The following is a 15472-nucleotide window of genomic DNA, read 5'->3' as shown; positions in this document are numbered from 1 at the left end:
CGCAATTCGAACATTTAAAGCGAATTTCGGCTGAATTTCGATATGACACCCATGTATGCAAACAGGTCCAAGTTCCTCAGATCCGTCCCATCGAGATTTTCTAGATCAAAATGATGCAAAAGCTCGAACAATTTAGTTGCAAAACCTGAGTAAGAAGAGATAAAATTCATAAGTAGATCTTAAAACACGCTTACACGAATGTCTTCGTCCACTATGGCGAAAATTCCGTATGACTGATGAAAGGGAGCTCGCCAGGTCGTAGATTTATTTTTGAAAGTAAGCTTAAATAATTACGCTTCAAATGATATTTATGGAAATAAATTATCTCGCTTGGTTTTTCTTCTACAGCCAGCAGAAAATAATCCATTTTCCATGCAAACGTTACGAGCAGAGAACGGACGAGGGTTAATTTTTAGTTTTCCCTTACATTAAATGTAAGTTGCAAGTGCTGCGTTATATGCATGTCATACCATTAACCATTTTCAAAATTGATCTCATTCTCTCAATTATAAATATGCTCCCTTTAATGCGTGCATAGAAAATTCATATCCTATTTATAATCCACACACTAGCCGATTACTTGCTTTGTACGGTGCACCGTCACTGATTTGTCATTTGCAGGACGCGTCCACTTGCATCGTCAGCAGACATTCATGTTGCTTTTGTTCTGCGCGCTGTGCAATTCATTTGGCGCGCACTCGAAATGAATGCACACCGCACAAATTAATTCTATTTTCCCTGCATGTGCGCCCGCCCAATTTTCGGAAAATTGCATCAATACTGACACATCACTCAAAGGCGATTAGCCAGAGCAGTGTGCTGTGACTCAGCTGTTGCCTTTACGGCTGGAGCTTGCTGGTGTGTAGTCGCATTTAACGATGGCGACAATTTTCCAAAGGCAGGATTGGTATGTGTTTATTAGTGTGATGCTACCAACTTGTCAAAATGGCGAACGGCACAGGGAAAAGAGATGAGGACTCATCGGTGGCTTTTGTTACCAATGTTCACTAGCATCGCGTACTGCGCCGGAGCAGCGACACGGAATGATAAATCGTCCCCAGATAAACCACTCCATCCTCGAATAACCGTCCCAGTTCTGGGTTGTTGCCACGATCGACGAATCACTCCCGCATACACATACGTGGGCGACGTCTTTCGCACGTCGTCGATGCGAGCACCAGCGCCTGATATGTGGCTCCAGCGCCACACGTTTGACGATGATGATTTCCATAATCGCGCCCGACGCCCGGAGTTTTTGTGATTGCCGGCATTCGTCTTCGTCCATTCGTCCTCGTTTTGCGACGGATCGGGCGCTGGCATGACGACGGCAAATTATTCTGTTGAGTTGGTTTTAATATGAGATTATAATTATACGCGGTACGATCTACACCGGTAGCGGGAACTACCGGCTCCGGCGAGCCTCCACCAACGCTGGGGTGACACAAAAGGCCGGGCTCGGAGCGCCTGCCGCGCAAGGAACGAATCTCACCGTTTGCAGTAATTCTAATTAAATAATTAGACTCCTGCAGTGCTACGGGAGTCCTTCGTAGTAGTTGGAATCCGCTTTAGCCGCTGCCCGCGCGTAGACTACCCGGGTCGGATGGGGTGATTGCGCTCCAAAAGCGATGGAGAAAGGATTTCCGCATTTGCGCTTGGCACACTTTTATTATTATACTACGCTTAATCACGTTATTTGAAAATAAATTGAAGAACTTATTTCACAGCGTTCGTACACAAACCTCCGTGCTTCCCGCTCTCGCTGCCGACCTGCCGTCCCAGGCAAACAGTGTGGACCAGGGTGACCTTTTCTGCTGGAGTTTCATGCGATGCGATTTTATGATGACGATGGGGCGGTTGTTTGGAAATGGTGGCGCACGTTCCGGGGGCCAAAATAATACCGCAACGCCGCAAGATAAGTAATTGTGTGTGAGTGTTTGTGTGTTTGGGTTGCGAAAACGAACACGAACGCTCGCGTTGAGGCAGCGGAGGGGTTTTGAACAGGGGTGATTCGCATTTGATAAGCGCACCGGGTTTTCGGGGTGAAATGCATCCCAAAACCCAACGCTTTCGGTACACCTGTGGTGCGTATTACGCAAAAGAGTAAAGCATTTATGCTCTACGTGTGAGTGTGTGTGAGTGTGTTTGTGAGCGAGTGCGGCGACGACTTCACTTCATTAGAATGAATAATTGACTTTCGCTGTAAATTGTGGCCATTATTTATTTATTCATATCACAACGCCATCGCGGTTTCGGGATTGGTGGGAGAAAGGAGGGATGGGTGAAGCGCTAGTGACATTTAAATTATGATTCATCGACTTGCCTGATTATTATATTGGGTGGGTGCGAAACTGCAGCAAGTAATAACACAGGCCTCGGTGCTTGCAACAATGTTTTCCTCCCCGGAAAGATGAACGATGTGCCATGCAGCTTCCGAGGGGCGGCGGTGGGCGTTTGGGATTAGCGCGGGATGAAACGCGGGAATGAATTATTTATGTTATCGTTGCATTTTCGGCCGGATAAGCAATCGCTCGAATGATTGATAGGGCGGGGTTGAACGACGTGTTCCGTGCTATCGGTAGGGCCTCGAGCCGTTTTGAAAAGATACTGGTGGTTCGATTTTGGCACAACTTGTTTTGATTAAAAAGTTTGTGGGGCTTTCAGCTGCCCTGGATTGGTTAGGAATATACAATTTCGTTGCTGTTTGTAAACTTTGATGTGAAAAGTTGTTTGTTAAAGTTTTGCAAATTTAAATATCTTTTTTCAGGAGAATGGAAAGTTACATAGAAATTAAATATCTTGTTTCCGTAAGCAGGACCTTCATGATTGAACTGATAACGTTAAAAGATGTTTTCAAAATCCTTCAGATATTTTGACATAATCTTTAATAACGAAAACGAGGCATCAATATACTTTTACGTGCCATGAAACGGCTAGGAAAATATGTTTACTGTATAAGATCAACAGAAATCTCCAGCTGTTATGTCGTTCGTAACAGGACTATTTCGTTCGTCCAAAACTACTTGTGAGAAACTGCTGCTCTAACTAGGAAAAAAGTGATCAAAATGAATTTATTAGGTTGGCACTACAGGTGCACCAAAAAATTAGTTTTATTTTATTCTCTTTTATCGCTTATTCACTCTTGGATATTTTCTTGGTATTGCTCTGTTTACGTGGTTTCCTTGCCTTTTTATCTCTTTTTGCGCGCACAAAACATCGCCTTGGCTGACAGTCCGTTGGAACCTTATAACAGTTTCCGACACTACTGAAAATCAAACTATTACAAGTGTTTTTTAAGCAGTCGGTTTTATTATTTAATGACGCTTAAAAATCCGTCGTGTACTTTTGTTGAAAGAGTGACCTTTTATCTGTCACTTAGGCTCGATCGGGAATGCTCGGCCCGATCAGTGGTAGATGCTCACCACACTAAACCTTTTTTGTGTTGCCCTCTTTTGGGAAGCACAGGAATTGACGCGGTGCCAGTAAATAGTCTTTTAATAATTATTAACACCAGCATTGACATTAAATATTCCATTTCTTTAGGGTATTTGAAACGTTTGCTAAGTCGCTTCTACGTTTTCTGTGTTAAGGAATTACTTTGAGTTTATTGTGTATCCGCAAACTTGAACATAGTGTCATTCAATAATATTTGTTTTATGTTTATCCGTCATCACGCTTTGTATTCCGTATGATATGTTTTCTGATTTATGAAATTCGGATCGTGACAATTTCTTGAAAACCTTTCAAACTGTCAGTTATAGTCTACATGTCTTACCACGAAGAATTCTCTGGTCAGGCAATTTCGATACCTTTCATCATCCCATTGAAAAATATTATCGTCTTTCTACATGTCTTACCAAGAAGAACCCTCTGATGAGGCAAATGACGCACCTTTCATGAACTCTTGTATTGTAATTTGGTAAAAATTTAGCGCTATCTCTCCAGGTTCCAACAATGTGGAGTATTGTTTTTCCTATTTTAGCTTAGTCAAGTCCTATTTTAGCTCTAGACAGATTTTACTGCTACTGAACTTAACTGGAACTTAGAAAACACTTTACATTCTGATTTCTATGCCCTAGGTCACGATGTTGCGATGCAATGCCTCAATGAAAGCTTAAAATCAATCAATAGTGTATCAACAAAACTGTACTATTTGCTGTAATAACTCATTATTGTATTTTACATGGATAGCGATTTAACTAGATCTTAGGATATACAAGAGAAAAGTAGACCAGAACCAAGTTTCTTTTACCCAATCCTACATGACAGCTATCATTGTCTTACAATAAAGCAGAAGAGGATCGTTTTAGAAAAAAAAAATCATTCAAAAAAGTTTCGCTTTCTGACCTCAAAGACAACATTTGACTTTCATTGACTTTATGACAGTAGTCTCATAATATTGGGGAATTGATGCATTAGTTGTTTCATATCAAATGAATCACCGAGTTTATGTAACATAAAACACTTGACGACCTAATTCATCGCAAGATCCTTTAATTTCTTATGTTTACCTCTCTTGAAAGGGCTGTAAAAGATCCCGTATCCAATATTTAAGCTTACGACTGGTAAGCAGTCAAACGGATTGTATTTCGGCTTACTTTTCGGATCGAGACCTCATAATAGTAAATTGAATGTAAATAATTTAAACGAGCAAATGCACGATATCGCTCCAAAATGAAAAGTCCAATTCGTATCATTGTAATTTGATCCCCACTGCCAAAGGTGCCCAATGTCTTGGATTAAGTTATCAAATCATCCTGCCTTGCCTGGGAAAATTCTCGCGAACCACTTCCAACCGAAAACGATAAAGCGATCACAACCAGATAGTAATCATATCGAAGCTGTACAAAACGCACCAAGAAAACACAACCATTAGACTGGGCCCCGATTGTACCGACCCAAGGATAAAGAAAAACATGCCGTACCGCGCAACCAAATTACCATTTTCACGAACTTTCCCCCTAGGCTGGCAGTGCCAACGCTGGCTGGTGTTATTTTATCATTTATTTATCAACGGTTAAAACAATACGCCAGAAAACCAGCATGAGTGCGAGCAACGTAAATGCTTGCGCCGTGCTTTTCGTTGCCACTCCGGTGTTGCTACGGTAAGATAAGAAGCTCCACCGAGAGAAAGCACACGCACACACCTGTGTAAAACTAATACCATGTTTTATTACAAACAATCTCGCCAATCCGAGCGCTCCAGCTTCCAGTTTGGAGGCCATCCAGCGTCATAAACAGCTGAACTCAATCTGTGTGCGATTTCACAAAAAAAAAGGTTCCGTACGGGGAAGTGGGCTGCAGGAACTAATGAAATAAAGTATTTATTTTTTCATTTACTTCCCAGCCTGAGAAGCGGCAAAGTGTTTTCTTCTCTGTTCGTTAAGAGGAGGGCAAATTTTCTTACCATTTAAAGATGGCAGTGTCTGCTGTTTCCTGGTAAAATGTCTTCCACTTGATTTTGGGTAGGTTTAAAAATTTGTGCCGTTATAAGCGTGCTCGAACCGTGGGAAGGAACCAGCCTCTTTATCTTCTCGAAAATGTAGATGCGTGCATGTGGTGGATTTAAATTTATCTCACACCCCGCGGTATACATGTACGGGGTACGGGTGAGTGAGCCCGAGATCCCACCAAACACGGGCTTGGCGAGGAAATCGTAGCAAACCGTGAATAAATCAAAACACGAGCTTTCCGGCTGAGCACAACCGACGGATTCAAGCCCGGACGGCTTCCTTCCGCTTAGTTCTATCATCCGTATTTATGTTTCGAAATTCCTTCTTTTTCCTATCTTTGCACTAATAGAATTGTGTTTTTTTTTGCTTTGCTTTGTTTCAGACATCACGTTTCACGGGGCGGATAGCGGGAGGCGACGCTGGAAGGATAAAACTAACGAAGCCATAAAATGAGAAAACCTACCACAGGATGAATTCCTTCGAGAGTTTCCACCATTTTCCTTACCGATGGACCGATGGATGGCAAAGTATCCGGCAGCATTGCCTGTGTCTGTGTTTCAAGCAAGCGACGAACCCCCACTCTCTATCGAACGCAGGAAAGCAGGCAAAAAGGCGGAAAGATTTGTTTTCCACATCCACAAAGCACCGCTGTCAGTGGACACAGATCCCCGGATCCTTCCGTCAGTGGTTCCGATTGCTCTTGAAACTCTCCCGGGACTGCTGTTGGGTTGGGTCACCGGCGTCCATTAATGATGAATGGTTGCTGTCCGATGTGTGTGTATGTGTATGGTGATCGGGAAAACGGAAGTGGAAAAACCCTCGCCCAGTGTACTTCCGGAGGTGGAATGATGGCTCTGATTGCGCATTCTCCTTACTTTCCTGTTATCTCTAACATCCGGAAAAGCACAAGAAAGGCCTGGACCGCGGAAATAGCTGGACACGTTCGCTGATAAGACTCAAGACGGGCTGATCGCAACGAAACACACACACACAGACCCATTGAAACATAGATCTGCACCGTACACTTTGAAGTGTGTTACAGCTGCACCTTCACCGACTCTAACACGTTTCTTTTCCACTCTCTCTCTCTCTCTCTCTCTCTCTCTCTCTCTCTCTCGCTGTGCAGGGTTTTGTGGCTGAAGTGCAGCTGTAGCGCGATGAAATTAGTGCCCGCTGGTGCGAGCTTGCAGTGAATTGTGTGAGTGTATGTGTTTGTGCGGGTGTCTGTGCGGAAATTAATAGAAAATTGCAAAGCTTAGAAATTGCAAGTCGAGTGCGCTGCAAGTCTGTGTTTGAGTGCTGGTGTTAGTGCGTTGTGTTGTGGAGTAAAATAGGAAATAGTGAAAATAATCAAAGAATGCTCCCGTTGGAAAGATGAGAAAAAATTGTCCAACGCGGTGCAAGAAATCGGTCGAGTGAGCTCAAAACCCTTCCGGCCAGAACGGGGGTTTGTGTCTGTGTGTGTGTGTGTCTGTGAGTGTGCGTTTGCAAGGCAAACCTGTGTAGAAACGGCATGAAGCGTCGTGTGACGATTGTGTACAATCCGGTGCAGCCGGGCACTCGTCACCAGCATCATACTCTTCACCAACCACCTTCCACTTCCCCTCCCGCTCCTCATCAGTCCTCCTTCCAGCCGACAACATTAGCATCCTCATCAGCGGCACCCGACCATGGCTCCCTGTGTCTGTCCTGCATGGCAACCTCATCGTCCTCCCCGTCGGCATTCCGCTTCATGAACGGCTCCTCATCACCATCGCCATCACCATCATCATCATCATCATCATCAGCGTCCTTTCCGTGCCAACGGTGCTGCTCGATATCATCCATTTTGAAATCGTCGCCGGCGTCATCACCGTCGCCGTTGAGTGCCTCAGAAAAAGCAGCACAACTAGAAGATGCTCTTAATAACAACCACCATCACCAGCACCACAAACCATCGACGGACGGGTGCTGTGCGAGTGTGGCCGAATGCACCACCGGCCGACGGCGGGCATCGCACCCGGCGGGCGACCGGGGCGACGAGCAGCGCTGGTGCATGTACCTGCTCGTCGGGCTAATTGCGACCCTCTGCTATCTGAACGGCATCCAGGGCGACTTTGTGCACGACGACATCCCGGCCATCACGCTCAACAAGGACGTGCTCGGGACGGGCCCGGTGGCGCAGGTGTTCCGCAACGACTTCTGGGGCACGCCGATGGCCGACCTAAGCAGCCATAAATCATACCGTCCGCTGACCACGCTGACGTTTCGGTAAGTTTGATTAATTATTTTCGCATGACCCTACGCGCCCATCTCCCCCCCCCCCCCCTCCGTTCCATACCATTTTCAAGTTTTGCACAACCCTCCCGCCACGTGCTGTGGATGGGTGGGAATGGTGAAAGTTTCTAACGCAGGCACTGTGCGCAACGGTGCGACCGTTGCCACCGCGTAACGCAAGCATGTGAGTGAAAATGAGGTGAGCAAGAAAAATGCCTTTGCGATAAATGTTAACCCGCAAGATCTACTTCCCATTGCCCTCGTTCGGAAGCGAGCGAGCACGTAAAAATGGAGGGAAATTAAACACACACAGCAGCAGCAGCAAAAAAAAAGATAGAATATTTTTCAACTTGCCCGTCCGATGTTCCAAGCTAAGCTTTCCGGGTGAGGCAGGGTGTACATGAGTGGTTTAAAAATAATTTTGGCTGAACGTTGCGTAGTTTTTTTTTCTTCTTTCCTATCCACTCCAGTGGTTCGGTTTGGGTAAATTTTTGAAGAAGGGTTCCGGTAATTGTTTGACCTCTGCACGGTGGCTTCATTTATCAAAAGTTTCCATCCGACTCACCACGACCACGGGTTTTTGCAGCGAGTTTTGAGCAGGGTTCGCTCTCTATATATTGAAAGGTTAAGAAATCATTTCACACTGGAACAAAAAATCGTAAAAGAATGCAAAAAGAGTTGATTATAGGCTTGGTAGGGGTTTCTTTTCCATTTCTTGAAACCACTGTAGCAAAAAGGGAATCAAGAGTGGAAGACTTTAAATTTAGATGACATATAAACTTTATAGTTTAATTACAGAAGATACATCTGACAGAACTATCCAAAAATAAAACAAATATTTATGCTGATCACATCACCAACATAATTTTACAATGTTTAGTCTTCTTACGTTTTGAATTTGATAGTAAGATATCTGTTGGATGGCCTTGAAGAGTTTTTTGACTTGATTTTAATACGACTTGGCTTAGCATTATGCACGAACATGCCGGGATATACTCAGGCTCTCTAGACTTAGATATGAGATATGAGATATGAGGAACCCATGATGAGCCCATGTTATTACAGGGTTTCGAATCATATAAGGGAATAGTTCAATCACTTAGGGGAATGTTGCAAATCGGTAGGGGAATATTGCATGCAAGCTGTGGATGTTTGCAATCACTTAGGGGAATGTTGCAAGCGTTCTGTGGAGCTGTCATCAGACTGTGGGTGCCGCTGTAAATACCTTAAAATATTTTCGTCAATCTTACTAACTTATCATGTTTAATTATGGCTCCACAGCAGGATTTATTTAATTTATCATGTGTACAGCAGAATCCCACACGAAAACAACTCCAAACGATGTTTAAAAAAAAACATCATCGGTATCAATTCGTAGCTTTTTACACCGACACCCACAGTCTGATGACAGCTCCACAGTACGCTTGCAACATTCCCCTAATCGATTGCACAATTCCCCTAAGTGATTGCAAACATCCACAGCTTGCATGCAACATTCTCCTACCGATTTGCAACATTCTCCTAAGTGGTTGAGCTATTCCCTTATATGATTCGAAACCCTGTATGTCATACGAGTGGATGACTCAATCACAAGACCGCCAAGGATTGATTTCGCTATGGCACTTGATGAATTCACCATATTCTGTGAGCCTTGTTAAAATTGTATGCGATTCAAGTAGATTTTTTTTCTAAAAGAAAGCTAGTATTCCATATTTTCAAATAACTTTTACGAACAATTAACAGAAAGTTTTTTTGACTTCTTTTTACAAGACAATTCTTGCCAACAACTATTAATTTCGGTTATGAAATTCGCGATGTCACGGAAAGTTAGTTGATCGGTTCAGAAAAACTCTGTATACGGGTGCACAGTTAGGCGTCAGAATTGTAAGTGTTTATTTAGATTCAAAATGAATTCTTATATACTAATTTCTTCAAGTTCTATTGTGAGAAGGTTATTTTCTCTTCCTTTTTCGCATATGTTCGAGTCGCTAGCCTTTTCCCTTTTCGCCACGCCTACGCATTCTTCTGAGAGGTTTTCTGGTTCTGGTGTGCTGTTTTATGTCAAGCGTTATCCTGAAGGAAATGTGATCCCTTTTTTATTGCTTTCTCTGGTGAGAACAAATTGTTGCATTGATTGCAGGCGTTGTGGTTTTCCCTTTTTGGCGTAACTGTACCTAACACTTGAATTCTGTGGTGCATGTTCCGGATGTATCGCATCATTGACAAATACTTGAACTTATTGCTTTTCGAATTCTTTATCTGGCTAATGTTATTGACCCATCTATGTTTGAGTGATTTTTAGGTTTAACAATTTAAAGGCCGTGAGAAAAATGGATGTAGAATTTTCCAAAGCTTCTCGGAATTGGTCTAGCTTGGCACACGTGCATGCTGTAATCCTAAGTTAACCGTTATAGGTTCGAAACGAATTGAAATAATTGACTGCTATAAAATGCAAGTCAAAATACCAGATGGCCCTACTTGCAGGGTTTAGGATTACATTATGTTTGTCTCCTTCATGGTACGTCTGTTCTCGAGTACGTTTGAGTACGTTACTATTACTATTTTATTCTGGTTATGGTTAGAAAGAAATATAAAAAAATTGGATTGTCGCCTTCGCAACAACAACGACCTAAAGAAGCATGTTTATGTAAAATCGGCTATGCAAGTGAAATATTAGCTAAAGCGAGCTGTAAAAGGAGTTTAAAGTTTAAATCCAAGTAAACTTTTTATTCTACTTTTTCTTACTCATATTGTGGTATATAATAGCAGTTGTTGTCGACATGCCACAAACCGCTGATGGTTGCAACCAATGTTGCGAACGGTGAAAATCGTCGACACAAAATTTTATAAAATGATACTTTTTGAAGCATCGCATTCTAGATTCACGCTTTTATTCAACAATCACGGAAAAAATGTCGCTTGACACGATGATATTTTTCTGGTACAATAATTTGAATTTTTGATTCTTCCGAATTTCAAGTGAACTAGATCTTCTTCGAAAATGGGTCCTTTTTTCATTTTGTCGCGTTAATTTCAATACTCTTGTAAGTGAACAACATTTTTCTGGTTGACTGAGTGAAAACATCAAGTGGTCTAATAGCTAAGTATCGGTAAATGCACGATTAACAAGTTCTGGCGTCACATGAAAAATGTCAAATGACATTAATTCTACTCTTTTTGCTTTTTCATGTCATCGCAAAGCATTGATTATTGTTGCACAAATGATTGTCGCTCTTGGAAAGTCGTGTCATGGTAACCATGAATATCATGATCATTAAAATGATTTCGACAGTTAACAACACTGGTTGCAACATATCCCTTCTTCTTTGGCTCAACAACCGATGTCGGTCAAGGCCTGCCTGTACCCACTTGCGGGCTTGGCTTTCAGTGACTAATTGATTCCCCCCATAGCAGGATGGTCAATCTTACGTATGGCGGCGCGGTCTATTTGGGGATTGAACCCATGACGGGCATGTTGTTAAGTCGTACGAGTTGACGACTGTACTACGAGACCGGCTACAACATATACCATAGCAAGATATTTGGTATTATGTATTGAGGGTTCAGTCCATTCGGGGCTTGAACCCGTGACGGGCATATTATTCAGTTGTGCAATATGACCATAAACTCATACTGTCTGTTTGTAAATTATTAAAATAATAAACAAGCCAACAAACCCATCACCATCACTAGAAAAAAAAACAAATCTTGTGTAGCGTATCCTGGTCACGGCACCAAAATATAACGCCCTTTTCATTGGATTTAAACTACAACATCGAATCAACATTATAGTACTTTTTCAACGCGCTTCAATACTTTAAGTTAGAAAATCCAATTCTCATACCTCTTCACACAAACATCCACACACCTACGCCTCCATAGCGCACACGAATCAAATCCAGTTCACTGGGTGTGTAATCAAAATGCATGATGCTTGGTGAAGTGAACAGCGAAAAGCTCTTCCAGCTTGCCGTCCCGAAACCGGTTGGCACAGTTTGGCACTACACCGTGCTTCTTGGAAGGTGTTGTGTGTAGCACGCACACAGTCACACCCTCTCAAACACACACACAAACACGTCTTGCAAAGACGTGGTTCCGGGTATGTGGCTTTGATTGCACTTGAACCAATCATAAAACATGCTTCTGGTCGTTGCAAATATCCTTGACAAATAAGTAAACATTTTTATGAGCCATTTGACCGCTCCTCGCCCCTCACTCGCCCTGCACCATGGTGGCATAGTGGCACCATACAGTGCAGTGGACGAGTTTCAAGCCAATTCCGGTGTCAGCACTGTATGCGTGCGTGCTTGTGGGTGAGTGTGTGCCGCTCTGAGATGGATATGATGAGGTTGCACAATTTCCTGCCAGCATTCATTCCCGGGCCTGGTCGGGCCGGGCGTGTGTGTTTCACTTCTCGTTTTCTTACGTGTTTTTTTGTTCGTATGGGGGTGTGCTTTCTAAAGGAAGGCGAGTAGGGCGAGCAGCCGACGTCGTCACGATTCGATTTGATTTGATCTGATTGCGATCCTGGTGTAAGTGTGTGTACCGATTCGGACAATCACCGTCCCAGATGAGGTTTAGCGCTTCACTCCACCGGTTCCCCTTAAACGCTCCAACCAACTGGGCCGTTGTGCAAGGGTAAGCAATTTTTTCACACTCTTCGAATGCTGGTCTAGGTTGGAGGCACTGATATGGAATATCATCGGCGAGCAAAAGTTATGCTATGTGGTCTGGTATGCCGTCATATGCACTTTTTTCTCCGGCCCCAGTCTCTAGCAGCAAGTCTGAGCAGCCTGAGAGCATTGTTTGCGTGAAGATTCTGCACGTAGCTTTGACTCCCACTTGCTTGTTGAGGCGGATGTGTGTGCGTGTTTGTGTGTGTGTGTGTGTGTGTTGAGTCAGGATCTCGTTTCTACCTTTGCGTTCATGGTCTGAGTACTGAACACGATGGTCGTCTGCTGCAGGGACCTCATCCCCATGCACGGCAACCCAGGCTCCCGGAATGGAATTTCTAGCCACATCATGGTTGCTTCTTTTACAGGTTGGTGTTGTCGTTGTTATTGTTGTGTTGCTGCCCTATCTTGCATATCGTCCTACACTTGTAGCACACCTACGAGCCCGGAGCCTCGGGTGGTGGAAAGATGAGAAATTTGAGCAATGGTAACGCAATATTTACCGTAAATCTCACATCCTCTGCACATCATCCTCCAGCCGGAAGTGTAGTGTAGGGGGACATAGCTTTTTTGTTGTTGTCGAGTAGTACGAGCTATCGAATAGAACTAAAGCTGCATCAGGGACTATTGCAGTTTAATAATGGACCCATTTTTAGTAGATTTTTTAGAAACGAACTACCGCAAGAGATGAAGATGAATGGTGAGCCTTGAGAATGAATGACACCGTTCTGCCGAAAGCTAGCTGTGAATGACATTTTAAAGCTGGTACGTAATTGAAGTAACTGATTTGTTATTGTTGTTTTGAGTTTTGAGCTTTGGCTATGAGTGGAATATGATATGAAATTTAAATTTTCAACTCCATTAAGGTGAATGAAATTGAATTTAAATGGTTTTGCTCAATGCATTAGCTTGTAAAGACCAATTTCACTAGTAAACCTGCTAAAATCACCCACACCCTTTCACGCTCTCGCACGTTATGAAATAAAGAATGAGAGCCCCGGAAACTTCATAATGCATACTGTCGGGCCTTATGCTGTCTTATCCTTCCCCGAACCATTCCCATTTCCGGCTGGTTGTTGCGCCCAGCAAAAGGGATTAGTTTTGGAGTCTAATTGGATTATGAGTTGTACTTGTGTTCAATGAAAGACACACTGTTGTATATGTGTGTGTGAGAGTTTTTGCCGTTTCAACCATGTCGGAAGATGCGCCTGGACAGGTAGAACCGGAAAAGGGCACAATAAAAGCAACTATCACGCACGTGTAAGCTCCACAACACGGCAGATCATTAATGGAAACATCCGTACCGACTGGCCATTTTCCTTCCACTTGCCCACCTTCACAATAGAGTTTGAAAAGAAGGCGGGGAGCCCAGTACCGTACCGGTTTATTTACGGTTTAAACATTCCGCTCGATTTCTTTACGATAATTATTTCGAACCCGATCTACCCTTCAAGCGCAACTAAAGGCACCCCACCGACGTAGACAAAGATCGACCAAAACCTCGTTTTAACACACATACACACCGCATGGTCCCTTTTTGAAGGGCCATTTTCGGTTGGAAAACGGACGGGTGACGGCCCTGGTGGTTTAATTACCGAATCCAAACATGAGGTCCGCCCGGCAATAATGAAACTTTCTGTCGGAAAATGCCACACGTTCTGCGAAATGGCGCGGGCGGAGATATAGCTTCACCGTGGGAAAAGAGGACATTTTGTAGGCAGCGAGGTGAGGCGTGGGGAGCAGGGAAAGCCCAACATGACTGTAGGCTAGCGTCCGCATCCGCTTTCAGCAGCTCCCGCATCGTTATGAAGGTGATTTGGGGCGTGCTGAAGGCATAAAGAGCGAGTTTTGAAGTGAGCCGAGTAGAATCAACGTACCCGTCGTATGTGTCATTTTAGCCGTTTCATTAGGTTTTGATAACCCGACGGTGGTACCGGTGGAACACTGCACGTGGGGAAGGTGAATGATGGCGCAAAAAACATCCACCCCTTTTCGGTACCGAGTCGGAAGGTCACCGATAGACCGGTACGCATGCAGCACATACGCTGCGCGGTACTGTACTCGACTGTGCTCAGCACACCGTGTGTGTGTGGGTCAAACATAATTTTGCATTATTTATAAATATGCATGAAAGCTTTTCCGCTGGTGCTGGTGCGAAAAGTTTTCGGTGCGATGATAGAGAGACACATGAGCACGGTCACTGTTGGACAGCCGACGTTTGGCTTTGGTCCGCTCTCAACGGCTCAACCTCGACGGCTCAACCAGCCTCGAAAGCTACCCAGCCGCAGCCGCTTATCGAACCGCCCGTGTTTTTTGGTAAACCAAGGATGTGCGTCGTTGTGCGTGCGAGTGCTTGTGTGTGCTTGAGCATACACAATGTGCAAGCCTCATTTATTCCGATCGGTCGAAAAGTGAATATCGTGGTTCAAAAATTATTATAATGAATGGGCCCGGGCCCGCGGAGGACACTCTAGAATGGGAAGGAAGGGCACAAGGACGGACGGGGACGACTAGTCTCCGTGGCATAAATCAATACAAGTGCACTTATTTTCATGCAAATGAGCCTACTCTGTTGCTACTTCTTGCAGCTCGCTATGTATTGCGTGGATAATGAGTGGAATAATATATGTGTGTGGCGAGCAAGTGCTTCCGAATGAAATATTTTGACTTCGAAAATTGACTTGGTGGGGTATATGGGAACTGCTGAACTGCTGACTAGATTGCTCTTTGTTTACGATGCATTTATTGGTGTTTACAGAGAGCGAGAAAATTATTGGATTTATATTGAAATTTGTAGAACGAGCAATTGAAAGCATATTTGGGTCAATTGGACCCAGTTCCTTATATATCTTCTAAATTTTTGTTTAAGTATGCTACAGTTTTTAAACCATTTAAAGCCCTGTTATATGTAAATGTTTGAGGACTTTTAGACTTATTATTGGGGATTGTGTTTTTATTTATAATTTGGTTTTGCTCACAATCATGACCCTGCCTAGTAGCGATATTAAAGTTTTGCCGTTTTGAAGTTTGTTTGACTGTTTGTTATCCGGTTTTGTTTCGTGGTTTTCAATGTTCTGTCCCAAAAGAATGTTT

The 15472-nt window shown here is 43.6% G+C and overlaps 1 protein-coding gene across 4 annotated transcripts in view; it reads left to right on the top strand.

The window, feature by feature from the left end:
* LOC133392704 (protein O-mannosyl-transferase TMTC1-like) overlaps positions 1-15472 on the top strand; it is a 157736-nt gene that overhangs the window by 61664 nt on the left and 80600 nt on the right. For all 4 annotated transcript variants that reach the window (XM_061653358.1, XM_061653360.1, XM_061653356.1 and 1 more), the window contains one exon: positions 6577-7700. In XM_061653358.1, coding sequence (XP_061509342.1) covers positions 6964-7700 — 737 coding nt within the window. In that variant the 5' untranslated portion in view covers positions 6577-6963. The remainder of the gene's footprint in view (positions 1-6576; positions 7701-15472) is intronic.

This window comes from Anopheles gambiae, chromosome 3, assembly GCF_943734735.2.
Source record: "Anopheles gambiae chromosome 3, idAnoGambNW_F1_1, whole genome shotgun sequence".
Taxonomy (NCBI): domain Eukaryota; kingdom Metazoa; phylum Arthropoda; class Insecta; order Diptera; family Culicidae; genus Anopheles; species Anopheles gambiae.
The sequence above is the reverse complement of the archived record's forward strand: the minus strand, read 5'-3'. Positions and strand labels throughout refer to the sequence as shown.